This window comes from Hemicordylus capensis, chromosome 2 (genome assembly GCF_027244095.1).
Source record: "Hemicordylus capensis ecotype Gifberg chromosome 2, rHemCap1.1.pri, whole genome shotgun sequence".
NCBI lineage: Eukaryota > Metazoa > Chordata > Lepidosauria > Squamata > Cordylidae > Hemicordylus > Hemicordylus capensis.
The window spans coordinates 402,950,515-402,964,213 of NC_069658.1; the positions used below are offsets into that span (position 1 = coordinate 402,950,515).

The 13,699-nt window shown below is 45.1% G+C and overlaps 1 protein-coding gene across 15 annotated transcripts in view; it reads left to right on the forward strand.

The window, feature by feature from the left end:
* The window catches only part of BAIAP2 (BAR/IMD domain containing adaptor protein 2), a 223,173-nt gene that overhangs the window by 198,965 nt on the left and 10,509 nt on the right, over positions 1–13,699 (forward strand). For 7 of the 15 annotated variants that reach the window (XM_053297059.1, XM_053297060.1, XM_053297055.1 and 4 more), the window contains 3 exons: positions 578–728; positions 1,853–1,951; positions 3,883–3,917. In XM_053297059.1, coding sequence (XP_053153034.1) covers positions 578–728; positions 1,853–1,951; positions 3,883–3,917 — 285 coding nt within the window. Of the gene's footprint in view, positions 1–577; positions 729–1,852; positions 1,952–3,882; positions 3,918–5,227; positions 6,949–8,786; positions 8,840–13,699 lie in introns of those variants that run through there. The other 8 variants (XR_008316360.1, XM_053297058.1, XR_008316361.1 and 5 more) reach the window with 5 other exon arrangements.

Genomic DNA, 13,699 nt, shown 5'->3' on the forward strand with positions numbered 1-13,699 from the left:
CACCTTTACCAAGCCAGAACTAGTATCAGCCTGACACTGACTTTTGTCAATAACATCCCTGACCTGCTCCAGGTAGTCAAACCAGTATTGCAAGCTTTGCTGTGAAAATATTTGGTGCTTTTCACTGGGAGCAACCCAAAGCAAATATGCTTGATGAAATGATGGCCTTCAGAATGTTTATTAATGATACACACACACAGTGTACTGGAACGGCTGCAGTTGGGAGGACCTTGGCCTGTGGGGGAGAAACTCTTCCCAGGAAGCATGAAGAGATGATCCGCGTAGCAGATGTCAGGGCCTCGTGGTTGAATGGCATCTTCGGGTGGGGATGGTTGAGATTTATCAACAATTCCCTAGCTAAAGGAGAGTGAGAATTCCTTGAATGGCCAGGCACTGCCTCCAGTGAAAGAGGAGTGTTTGGAGAAGGTGCTGCAATTCATTTCTCTGATCATCCTGGCTTTGGGTGGGGAGTTGGCAAGAAGAGAGCAACTTGGTGGTGACTTGACTGCTGGTCTGCTGTGCTTTTGTGGAAACTCTGTGGGTTGGAGAGGCTGACCCTATTTCTGTCCTGTTTCAGCCAAGGGAAAAGCAGCAGTACGGGGAACCTGCTGGACAAAGATGACATCCCTCCTCCAGATTACAGCATGTCCTCCCGGGCTTTCCAGGCACAGAACGTCAGCACTTTCAAACAGAGGCCATACAGCGTGGCAGTGCCAGCTTTTGCCCAGGTGAAGGACCTTATTGGGTGGGGTAGGATTTTATACCCATTGTGAAGGAAACCTCATTTAACTGTCTGCAGCTGAGGCAGAAGCAGCTCCTGCAAGGTGTGGATCCTGGGATCCACTGCACTGTACAAAATCCATTTAGATGTTATGGTAATGGAAGCTCTACCACTATGCATATGTTTGTGGTGTACTGTTGGTTTCGTTCTCAAAGTGTGGAAATATCTATTGCCTATAGATAACTTTTTCATTGGAAAGTAGTATATGAATAGTACTATAGAGTGGTGGCTTTAACATTGTCAGCCCACACACCAATCTTGTTTAAGTTGCTCTAGGGACACAGCTATTTCTCCTTAACAGCTCTGATTGGTTAAGAGTGGACAAATAGCTGGAGCTGCTGCATCTTTCTAGACTTCTGACTGGCTAGGACCTCAGGGGGAAGTCTTCTTATGGACAAGAGGGTTCGCCTGCAAGATGGCCTGCAAGGAAACGTTCATGTGCTTGGGCTCACCCTGGTGAGCAGACTCTTGCTCTCCCTGAGTAGCACTAGCAATGTTTGCTGTTTGCTTGGGATCATTCTCTCCTGTGGGAAAGAGAAGTACCCTTGGATGGAATCTGCTGACTGTGTGGGGCAAATGATTTGTATTTGGAGGAATGTTCACTGGGGTGTAACCTATAAGATGTCCAAGCTCTATCTTGATCTTTTTGGACTAATCCATTCTGCCCCACTTGGTGATCTGCTGCTGTAACACAGTTCAGCATTTCCTGTGACCTGTTTAGCAACTTCTGTGAAGTGAAATGCTAGGACAGGAAGGCCAGCAAACAACTCTTTGACGTAGCCGCTACTCCTGTCTCTTTTTGTGGCAAGCTCTAGTTTCTCACATGTGGACACATCTACAGACAGTGAAGTTGCCCTTGTTTTCTGTAGCGAAGCAGCAGAAGCAGAGCTGGGCCCAAAGCACAGAGCTGTGTGTGCGCCTGGGGTGGATGGGAGGTCGTTTTGCTAAAAGGAGTCCTGGTTGCGCCACTGCTGAAGTGAACATTCTCCAAGTGTCTGTTTTCTAACATAGGTCTTTTTACAAGCAGGTGAGGCTTACTTGCCAACAGGTGCTTATGTTCATTATTTATAGGAGTACCTTATGCCCTACGGCTGTGCACTTAATGAATATCCCAGTGGCCTCTGCCAACTGCTACCTGCTTTCTACCAGCCTTATCCTAGGTCAACAGCCGTAAGTCCTGAAGAACACAATGTTCCCATGGGGATTTCTGGGGACTGTTTTCTGCCTGATGCATCTTTGTGACTTGCCCAGGACGCAGACCTTGGCTCCCTCTCTCCTTCCTTCCTCCTCCCCCCCACCTCAAAGGAGGCAGTGAGTTGAAATGTTCTTTAAAAAACAAATAAAGAAAATGGAATGGGGGGAAGAATTAAATGAAGCTGCAGGAGAGATGTGAGCAAAAATTGATGGAGGGAACAATTGACAATTTGATGACGGGCAAGGCACTCTGAGTGGCAGTAAAACAGCAACGTAAATACCCAACTGGTAACATTGGGCTGTTCTATGAGTATCTACTGCCAGAAATGGGTTGGTCACAGGTCAACAAAGCTTATTTTTCTCCTCTCAGATGCCCAGACCTCCAGAGCTGGAGGGGAGTACTCTCTCTAAAGAGTAAGGACTACCAGCTATTAAAACGAGGGAGTGAATGGACATGGGCAGTTGGTATGCTGCAAGTCAATGGACAATTCATTTTATGGTAGGGACCAAGGGGTGCCACTGGGCTGCAGAGCAGATAAGCCAGTTGAGACCTTTTGAGACAAAGGTGCCCATAATGAAAATCCACAGCAACCTACCTGCCCATTTCTCAGGGACAGTCCAAGTGAAGGGCTTATCTGAGGGTCTGCTATGGACACATAAGTTACAGAATAATAGCCAGTTGGCTGCAACAGGAGAAGTGCTTAGCTGGGTAGTGCTGGAGTTCAAGCTGTAGCTTTTTGGCTTGGAAACCCCTTTCCCTAATTGGAGATGTGTCAGGGCTAGTTACAGCTGTTCAGTAGTTTGGGGAAGGATGCTCACTTCTTCCTTGCTATTGAGCATGGTCCGGGGTTGAGTCCTGGCACGGAAAATGAGTTCCTTGCCTAGCTTTTGAAACTTGGCTCAGATTCAGACCCAACTAGGGTGTCTTAAGTGTGGCTGAGCTAGAAGCCATCAGCCCTGAGCAGATTCAAATGGCTGCCTCATGGGGAAATGTACACATTATCCAGAATGCGTGATGTTTACCAGTAAGTGTGAGAAAAAGGGGACTAGAATTTCTGCTCCAGGGTGCATTTGCAGCCTTTGCCCCTCTGGGACTGCTGTGTTCAGCATCATCGCTTGTGTGTTGAACAAAAAGCTCTTCTCAGCAGAGTTTGAGCAGGACTGTTGTTGAGAATGGAAGAGAAGAAACCTCCGAGTAACTCCTCCTCTGCTCAGGATTCCTTTACATGGTAATGGGGTTTTGAAATGGGCCACATCTAGACCTGTGGCTTGACTTGCCTCTCGCCACCACCTGGCAGGAAAAATAAGCACTTGTCATTTCTCCTTTCTTCTCTATATGCATCGAAGCACTGGGATGAAATGGGCTGGCTGCATTTTTCCATGTGGCACTGCACCCATTTCATCCATCTCGCTGATGCCTTGAACCATCTCTTCGGCATTATTTCACGGGAGAGGAGGTAATGCCCAAAAGAGATGGAGGACTCGGAGCCCTGTTCCCACTTCTGTCAGAATTTGCAATGCTATCAACCTGCTTTTTTCCACAGGGTGTTTCTGCAGCGTGACTAGCGTTTTATGCAGTCCCACTTCCGCATCCTCTGCTGCATGTCTGTGAAGTTACCAAGAGGCTCCTTCTGTGCTGAGGCAGTGCTGAATGTGGGACTGCAGTGTTTTATCCTCAACTCCTACAACTTTGCTATCCAAAGTCACCCTCTGGTGAAGGGGACAGAACTTTTCACCCCTCACCTGTGCCTGTCTAGCTTCTATAGCAAAGCCTTCGTGAGATCACATGCTTTGACTCTGAGCCTGAGAACCGTTTGGGTGCAAGTGCATTTTTTGTTGATCTTCCATTGTCATATTTTGGCAAATGCAGTGATAATCCTGGCTTTCTCTTCTTTTTTCATCCATAGGGCATGGATGACTATGGGGCAAGACCCTCAAGCAGGTAAGAGCTTTGCACTTTAAACCTATTGTAGAGGAACAAAATGAATGTCAACAAGGGAGGGTACAATATATCTGGGTAGATAGAAGATTGTGTACAAACCCTTCCCACATAGGCACAAGCCTCGGGGTGGGCACTGGAAACCATGATTTCCAATGTGAGGCAAGATAAGCTTGTTAGTTTTTGGTGCAGCAGATTTTATTTAAGGACCTTCAGGGTTAGAATATTCTAGAGTAGTAAAGCAGTGCTGCAGAGTAATCAGAGTCCCCTTGGAAGTGTAAGAATCTCAACAAAGAAATCAATAAAGAAAGGCAAGTCCCTGAAAGACAACTTGCCTACTCACTTCAAATTTCCCTCTGCAACTTAGGTGCAGGAGAATATTAAGTGTGTCACAGGCCATAGTGTCAGGTCATATGGGATGGTGATAGGGCATGCCTCAGAATCCTCTACAAGGCAACTGTATTCCTTGGCAAACGAGCTGATGCGAAGAGGGTTCATTGAAGCGAAGAGGGTTCGATGCGAAGAGGGTTCATCTCCATTATAGTAGAGGAATAGCTGCCAATGCCTGGAAATAAGGATAGATTTCAAGGCAAAATTGGGCTGTTTCTTAGTTTAGAGTGGGGTTAACCATTCAGCCAAGCAACCTGGGTTTGCGGTATGGTGAGGTGGGAAGGAGAAAGACACTACTGTGGCGGGAAAAATCCTCAAATTTATAAAAAGAGATACTTTTCTAAATGTAAGCTTTAGTCCTGGCATGGACTTCTATTATGATATTTAGTTTGCAACCCTGTTGGACTTCTGACTGTCATTATGAAAGCTGCCTGGTTCTCATACTAAGAGGAGCCCTCCAGCGTGCAAGCTTTCTAGTGTGTGTCAATATCCACAACAAAGGACTCTGGTGAGGGAACATACATAGATCCCTGACCTAACAATAGCTGGAATGGTTTTCGGGTCATCTCCCAGTCTGATAAACCAGCGTGGGGTGGAAATACTCTTGTTTAACATGAATTAAAGGTAGCCCTGCCTTTTCCACAGTGGGGATGGTGGCGGCAGAAGTGACCATCCTAGCGCAATGGATGCAGTTGAGTGTAGGTAGGATGGAGCTCCCCATGTGAGCTGCAGCAAAGCTCAACTGCACAGGCAGCCTGATCATGGCCTCTTCCTCAACTCCCTCTCTCCTGCTTCCAAAAGAGGGGGAGACTGCATTGTGTTCCAGAAGTGTTGCTGTTTTGGTGGTTGCCCATCAAGAGACCTTTTCTTTGTGGCGAAGCATGGTTTGGCAGCATTCTGTGCTTTTTCTTTCTGTTCTACAGCGGCAGTGGCACTTTGGTATCTACAGTGTGAGAGGAGGAACCTTGACTAGAAATGGCAGCTGCTGGTGGGAAGAGTTTTCTGCTTCTCTGTCCCCTTCGTTTTCTTTCTCCTTCTTCTGTGCAGTCTCCTCTCATCTGCTCCCTGTTTTTTGTTTTAAAGTCGCTCATTCTTCTCTTGGATTTCTGACTTTCGTGATCCTTAAGGAGCCCATGGTGCTGCTACCTCCCCACTCCCTGATGTTTGCAAACCATTTTTGAGTAGAAAATGTCAAAACAGGGATTGCTAGTTTTTCCCCCCACAGCAGCCGCCTGGATGCAGTTTACATTTACACTAAACTAGATGATGATCTTGCATTTCTCTCTCTCTCTCTCTCTCTGTATTTTGTAAATTATTTTTTTAAAAATGCACTATCCCTTTTCAGAGGCTTTAATGTGAGCTGCACATTAATAGCAAAATAAATGGAGAGAAAAAAATCTTTTAAATACCAGAAACAAATATGCATGGCCTATGGTGTACGTACTGTTATTTCAACTATCCTTTTTTGAAGTTGACCATGATGCCAGTTTTCTGTGTCTAAAGGGAAGGTGCATAGAGATCCTAGAGAGGCTGGTGCCCTCAATTGCTCTTCAAGGGTTCCTTTAGGGAAAGTGAACAGGGCTGGGGCGTGGAGAGCGGTGGCTGGTTCTTAGTGAGGATTGGACTGTTAACCTGATCCAGCCATCTAAGCTGAGCACCAACACGGTGTCCATTTTTTAAAAAAAGGTTTTGTTTTATATATACATATAATTATATATATATATATTATATATATTTTGTAGGAAGGTATTGTTACCTCACGGTTAGTGCTCTGGGGTACTGGGAGCCATGGGTTGGGGGGAAAGGGATATTCTATTAAATTATGCAGTTTGCCAACTCAATCCAAAGATTTGTAAAACTGGAGGGTGGTTTTCCCCTCTCTTGGGTAGAAGATGGGTGGCAGAATACGTGTGTTTGCGGGTATGGTGTGGACCTTATGGATTTTGGCAAATTTCAAGTTTTAACTTCCTAAAATGTCAATCTTCTTAGTGTGTCTTGATTAACTTCAGAGGCAAATGAAGTAGAATTGGAGTTAATGGCTACTGATATTGCTTCTTCATTCACTGAATTCTGGGAAGTCAGTCACATGGTCCTTGTTAAAAGACTTAACACTTTCAGTTCCAGTTGAAAGTCTACAGTGTAAAGTTATATACCCTTTCTTTTATGAGCCCAATGTGATTTTTTTTAAAAAAATGAAATATTTGACCTGTATAGAAAGCTGCTGGCAATACGGAATGAAATTTGATATGGCAATATCAAAATGAAATATTTGACCTGTATAGAAAGCTGCTGGCAATATTATCTTGACTATATGTATATATAAAAGATCTATCTACACACATAGCAAAGGTTTTATTTGTTTTATATAATAGATTTGGGGCATATGTAATAAGAACCTCTTTGCACTGTTGTCATAACTTTGCTCAAAAGACTTTTACAGCCAGGGTATTCTGTAGTAAAAGAATGTATGTAGAAAATGAAAACAAAACAAAAAATACACAAAACGTATGTGAAGACTGTAAAAGTGCTGGGGGGTGGGGGGAAGCTTTTTAAAAAGAAAAACTAAGAGCAAAAAAAAAAAAAAAAGCTGAAGAGAAATGTGCCCTGTACTGAGTTTGAATAAAAGTTTGATTTCCTCCATTGAGTTGGGCTTTGATGATTGTCTTCAGTTTTATTACCTTTATCAATCACTGACAGATCATGCAGTCAAAGTGTGTGTTGCCAAACACTTTCCCATTCATTGGTAATGCTGAGACACCCCTCTAATCAGCATTTTCCTGAACTCACCTCTTTCCAGTTATGGTTCCATGAATGTACAAAGGGCTTTACAGCTCTTCCCACAATCCTGGGGCCAGATAATTATTATTTGCATGTAACAGATGAGCTGAAGCTGAGAGAGCAACTTGGTCAAGGCTACACAGGGCATCTGGCTAAAGTCTTAAGTTTGATTTCCTAAATCCCGCTGAAAGTGCTCTCCAGGGCATTTTTCACACATCAGGGTTTACCCCGAGTTTACTGCGAAGTTTGAAGTTTCCAAAACAAAAAAACAAAAAAAAAACCCAATGCAAAAAGTAGATTTTTTAAAACCTGGATATAAATCGGGCTTTACTCTTAGCGTGCAATGAAAAACCTGAATCATGTGTGAAGTGCTCCCCAATAGCTCACAGAGACTTTGGGGTAAATCTGTCCAATATCATGTGAATGCACACCCTCCATTCTGGAGGAGAAGCGAGCTAAAAGCCCTGTGTGAAAAACGCTCAGCAGGCCACACTGGCCAGCTATTAAATGGGGTCTGTGTTAGGAATTTACCATGGGGGAGCTAATAGGTGCTTTCCCCAGAATAATAAGAGCTCAGTTCCTTAAAAGAAGACTATCACCACCAGCAGCTTTCCCATACAGCAGGCTTTACAGCAGGTTTACTGCGAGGCTTCTTTGCGAGTTCGAAGCTGCCCAAAAAAACTGCTGCAAAAAGTGGATTTTTTTACCCCGGATATAAATCAGGCTGCATTCGCAGTGAAAAACCCAAGTTGTGTGTGAGTGCTCTCAAAATGTGAACACACACCCTCCCTTCCACAGGAGATGCAGGCTAAAAGCCAGTAGTGGAAAACTTCCTGGCTTAGTCAACTGTCTTTGCAATAGAAAAGATCATCATAGCAGTTTATAACCTCTCCGCATGGCAGTCGTTTTTGGGTAGTCAGCCAGCCATGTGGCTTCATGTGTGGTCATTACAGTGGGATTGCAGCTCAGAGATGTGCATCTTCAGAGGCTGCATTAAGCTTCGCCTTCTCTCTGACTTTTCAGTTGGACCTAGTGCATGATTATGTTGTTGTTGTTGTTTGTGTTCTGCTTTCACAGCCATGTTGCCCATGTAATAATTGGAATGATCACATGGCAGCCTGCTGTGCAATTATTGCACAGCTTTCAGTCCTGTGCAATTATTGCCATGTTATTTTAACTTTGACCTGTCACTTCAGGTACCCAACTGCCTTTCCCCAAACACCTGAGATCTGAATGTTGCCGACATCTAAGTAAAGAACTTATTTGGAGAAGTGTTCTGCATTTTGATAGGCGGGGAAGTGGCAGGTGTGTGCTTAGAATGACTTCTAAGTGTCTTATAGTGGGGAGTCAAGTTCTGGTGACGACTACTTGGTCAATCTAGAAAGGACCAGAGCCTGAATTCATCCTCCTTCAACAATCATCCACCCTGTCATTGTTATTTGGTGGCAATTAGTTAATATTTTGTGTTAGAGCTGTAAAATTGCCAAAGGTGACCAATGCAACTTGTTCCAATCCAGGATACAAGGCAACTGGGCAAGCTGTAACATCATTGTTAATTCTTTCTCAGCTGAGTGTCTTGAATCCCAAGGGCAGTCAGCGCCTGCTCTAAATAATTGCTTTTTTGCTTTTGGGGGTGTTATTTACGGAGTACACATGCATGCCAAGTACCAGTCTACAAACAGACTCTCTATTTTTCCATTACAGTGCTGATGTTGAAGTGGCCAGGTTTTGAGATGTGTCCCTGACTGTGTATAGTTGTAAGTTAACCATTTGGTTTTTTTCATGTGCCAAATCCTTTCCCTCTGCCCCTCACCTCACTCCTAAGAGTGCTCTGGACTGACTCTTCAACTACTGGTGAACCTGGTCCCAGCTTACAGGGGTGGAGGGTATCATTGACCATGAAAAAAGTACTGCTCTTGAACAGCTATGGACAATCCTATTAGGGAATTCCATTCTCCGCAGGTGATTTGTCAGTTCAGAGCTTCACTCACTAGCTTGCAACTCTTGGTCCACTGGTAGGAATTTCTTTGCCTTTCTCTGACTCATGGAAACGGGATTCCTTCTCCTCCACTGACCTTTGGAATAAACCTCCATGCTTCTGTCTCTGTGTTCCACTCCTGCATCCTCACAACTCCTAGCATAATGCCTACCTCAGCCTCTATACTCAATCCCCCACCCTTTTTAAACCGCATTAGTCCCCTGGGAAGAACTTCGTTGGGTGCTTCTAAACCTGGGGAGCTGGGATCTCAGTCTGGTTTCAGGCTTGTAGTTTGAAGCTTTTCCACAGGCATGGTAAGGTTTCGCTAAATCCACTGGGCCTCAATTCACCCGCTTCCCTCCCCACTTAATGTGATGGATTTTCCAGTTGCTCTCTGGCTTTTTGTCTCTATGTCTTGAACATGTGCACTCAAGTCAAAAGCAAAGGGGCTGGGGGGGGCGGGGTGGTGGATGGTGGATTCATGAACCTCTGCTAGCAGATTCATCACTGATGTTCATGTTAGGGGCAGCTTCACCTGCATGGTGGAAACGTCTGTGTGGCATCGTATGTGGAGGTGCTGCCCTCCACACTGAAGTCAGCTGACATACCTTTGCATGTTTAGGAGCTCTCAAGTCATGCAAGAATACCCTGGATTAGGCAGATGCCTTAATGAGTGCTTCCCCCCGCCCGCCCCATCGCTAAGATGGTGAGCAAGTTTCCCTCTTCAGTACAGCAAGCACAGGGCAAACATGTGGGTATGTATAAGTCCCTGGAAACAAGTCCCTGGAAACAACAACATTTTTCTTGAGTATCATTTAACAGAGCACTGCCCCTTTTGTAACTGACTGAAGTCCACGGATTTGGTGGCCCAAATCAAATGTGCTCTACCCCACCACCACCAAAAAAGGGATCTATGCTCTTCACAGCTGCAATCTCCCTATACAATCTCCCCAGTAATTTGAGACCTAAACATGCTGATCTAGGCTATCATCAAGCAGCTACGACCATGCAGTGAAGCAGCACCAACCAAGGGACCATCAGATTAGGGCTGAGATGTGGCAGTGACAGAACAGATTCCGCCACCCCTCCCCCACCCAGCTACCTCCTCTCAACTCTGTTTAAGCGCCACAGCAACACAGAGACTTCCTGGGGTTTCTGTCAGTCTCTCGCGTTTGCCCCTCCCTTTCTCACTTGCCATGACAAGAATAGTTAACTCTTCCCCGATGAGTCACAATGTGAACAATTTTCAAGATAGCGCCCCTCTCCTCCTCCCCCCTCCCCACCCGGTTTTAGGTTTTAGTTCTTTTTAGCTCCAAGAATCTATTTTAACATCCCCTGGGAGAAAAATGATCTGAGCCTCTGCATTAATTAAGTAGGGGATATTAATTGCCTATGCTTTAAAAATAGGATAATTAATCTTGCTGTGAACTAGCAGGCCTTTTAAATAATCGGCACTGACTGCAAAGAGGTGCTGCTGTCCTAAAGAGTGATGATGTTCTTTCCCATATTTGCACAGGAGGCTCAACTTCCCTCCCTCCCCATTTGGAACAGGGCTGGACGACTTCCTATGAGAAAATTTTTTGTACTTGGGTGTGATACCAGGCTATAAAATAGATGTAAGCTGTATCAGAGTCAAGGGCACATGAAAAAGGAACACATCCTCATGCATGCGAGCCATTGCCGCTTCAAGGGGATGGGCACAAGAAAATGCATGTGCATCATACCAAACTACAAAAAAGTCTCCTAGGAAGCAGCCCCTCCAAGTAAGTGTTCTAGGATTCAAATGCATGAAGCCATTGACATAATTAAATTTTCTTGTTCTGGAATCCATCCTGGTGGCTAGGGGTTCCCAGCCTTGGATGTCCAGACAATATTGGACTACAGTTCCCATTATCTCCAGCTACAATGGCCATATTTATCGTAACTGCTAATGCCAGAGGGCAAACATGACATGGGTAATAAACATCTCTAGTGGCTTTCTAATCCTGAGTTCTGTTTCCCGATTACTCGAACAGCTTCAGGATTTTGTTAAACATCTCTTAAGGCAGGGGTTCCAGAGCCCTGGGTCCCCAGATGTTGGACTACATCATGCTCATTGTGGCTGGGGATGCTGAGGGTTGTTAGCCAACAACATCTGGAGACCCACGGTTTGGGAACCGCTCTTGAATCAAATGCTTACTCCTGTCTGCTGTTCTGGTTTCCAGGGCTTTTAGCCACCAGCTACTTGTTGAAGTAACTACAGCCACCTGAATTCTGTTTAGAAATGCTGCTGGATTGTCTAAGAAGCTAGCTAAATGCAGCCAAATGAAGGCCATGAACTTAAAAAAAAAAAAAAGGTTGCTGTAAGAGCATCGAGACCTGATCTGAGTGCCGTGTAAATGAAACAGTATATCTCCAAGCAGAGACTTGCAGATTATGTGGAGACGGACCATCCATCTCCATTATTATTTATCAGCAACATAGTACTCTTAGTGACCTACTTCAAGGAATGTAATGAATGTTATCCACTAACTATTGTTCTCATTTTAGGAGACTGAGCTCATGGTTTTGCCCAAGGCTGTTCTGGGGAAGCTTGACTGAGTAGGGATTTATACTCCAGCTCCACTAGAGATCTTTATCCCCCTGCCCCGCCCCGGATGGGTTCATACGTAGAGGGGCACCTGAGGATGGGGCAAGCAGCTGGTTCCCCAGGATTGTACGTTCCCTGCATGAGCCTCTGCTTCTGCTTCCAATCTGCCAAGGTTGGTCATGTTGTGCAAACCTGCTCTACTTTCCTTAGGGAACCCATCATCTGTAACTCACTTCAAATAGAAGTAACATGGGTCAGGTTCCCTGAAGGAAGTAGGCAGGATATGCTGGTGGGTTTGCCTGAGATCACTTTATGATGCACCTAATCTCAGCATATCTGAAGCTGGAGCAAAAGTAGTGGCTCACATGGGGACTAGGCACTCATGGCCCCAACCTCAGATGCCACTGAATGTGTGAATCCGCTCTCTCTGCCTGGGTGTGTATGTGTACATGCCAGACCCTATCCCCATAATCTTCTCCTGGCCTTTCCAGTGGGCATTTAAGCGGGGGGGGGGACCCAACCTTGTTCTTCTGACTGCTTTTGAAGCATCCTTTAAGGCCACAGATCTTGGGATAAGGCCAGTCACCCCCAAAGAGGTATGAATTCCACAGTTCTTTCTCAGGATATCATGACTGAATCAGATTAAAAAACAAACCCACACCCAGTTCCTTTTCAAGTTGTATAATCTTGGCAACACAAGTGGAGTTGTGTTGCATACACATGCAAGTGGTGCTGAGGGCAGGGTTCCTAAATGGATGGTAATGGGTGCTGTATATGCTTTCATGCCTCCCTCAGCACACACCCACATCCACCCACCCTTTTACAAACCTGGATCGTCCTCCCTTTTTCCTTTTCCTGTCATAATTTTGCTTAGAACTCATAAGAGCCCCTGGTGGCGCAGTGGTAAAACTGCCGCCCTGTAACCAGAAGGTTACAAGTTCGATCCTGACCAGGGGCTCAAGGTTGACTCAGCCTTCCATCCTTCCGAGGTCGGTAAAATGAGTACCCAGAATGTTGGGGGGCAATATGCTAAAATCATTGTAAACCGCTTAGAGAGCTTCCAGCTATAGAGCGGTATATAAATGTAAGTGCTATTGCTATAACTGTTTTTCTTTTGACACAGCAAGGCCCACTGTGACAGAGTTTTAATTGCTTATGTTGGTTGCAAAACGTGATGTTGCAAAACCATCTCTACCCCTTTAGACTTAACTGGTGTTCTATCCACCTAAATTGTTGGGAATATTTTCCCCTAGCGTCCGGACAAATTGGGGTACCACAGCATGGGGAAGGATGGGAACAGGGCACTTTTCTCAAAATGCCATCATCTGCTCACAGGCTTTTTGGATTCTAGGTCAGGATGGGTGTACTTCCTTCCCTAAGTGTACTTACAGGTAGTCACTTCCTTCAAAGTTTTGGGTCTTGGTTCACTATAACATTACTTCAGTTATCAGAGCTGCTGCCTTTATTTCCAGTTTCTAATGCTGGCCTTGAAATCAGGTCTCAAGTGCATCATTTGATCTTGTCACCAACATGGAAGTGGCCGTGGTTGACAAACTGGTTGGTTACGAGCTTGAATAAAACAAACAAAGATCATTCAGAGATGAAATAGTCCCATTACCCAGGTTTTCTGTGGCAATATAAAGGGGTGGGATTTGGTGGAAGAGCATGCTACCCTGATTAATAGCTGGGCACTAGGTTTTCATATATAAACTGAGCTTGTATCTGTGGGGGGGGCACGGTAATTTGCTGTTCTGTTACTTTCTCCATCTATCTGGGTGCATATTTTGAGCAATCTGCTACAGACTGTGGCCATCATGTGCCTCAATAGTCTCTGAACCTTGAAGAAAACACAAGTATTATTGGTGGTGTGTGTCTGTGTTCTGTGGAGTAGTAAGTGTGCTGGGAACCTACATGGCACACACAGATTGGCTGCCTTTTCAGGGTAATGATGACAGCAACCAGGGCGGCGGGGGGTGGCGCTGGGGTAAGTGAGCAGTGAAAGACTTGAGTTCAGAGTGTGTCCATGTATGTATGGACAATATTGCCCTTACATAAAACTAGTCTTGCAAC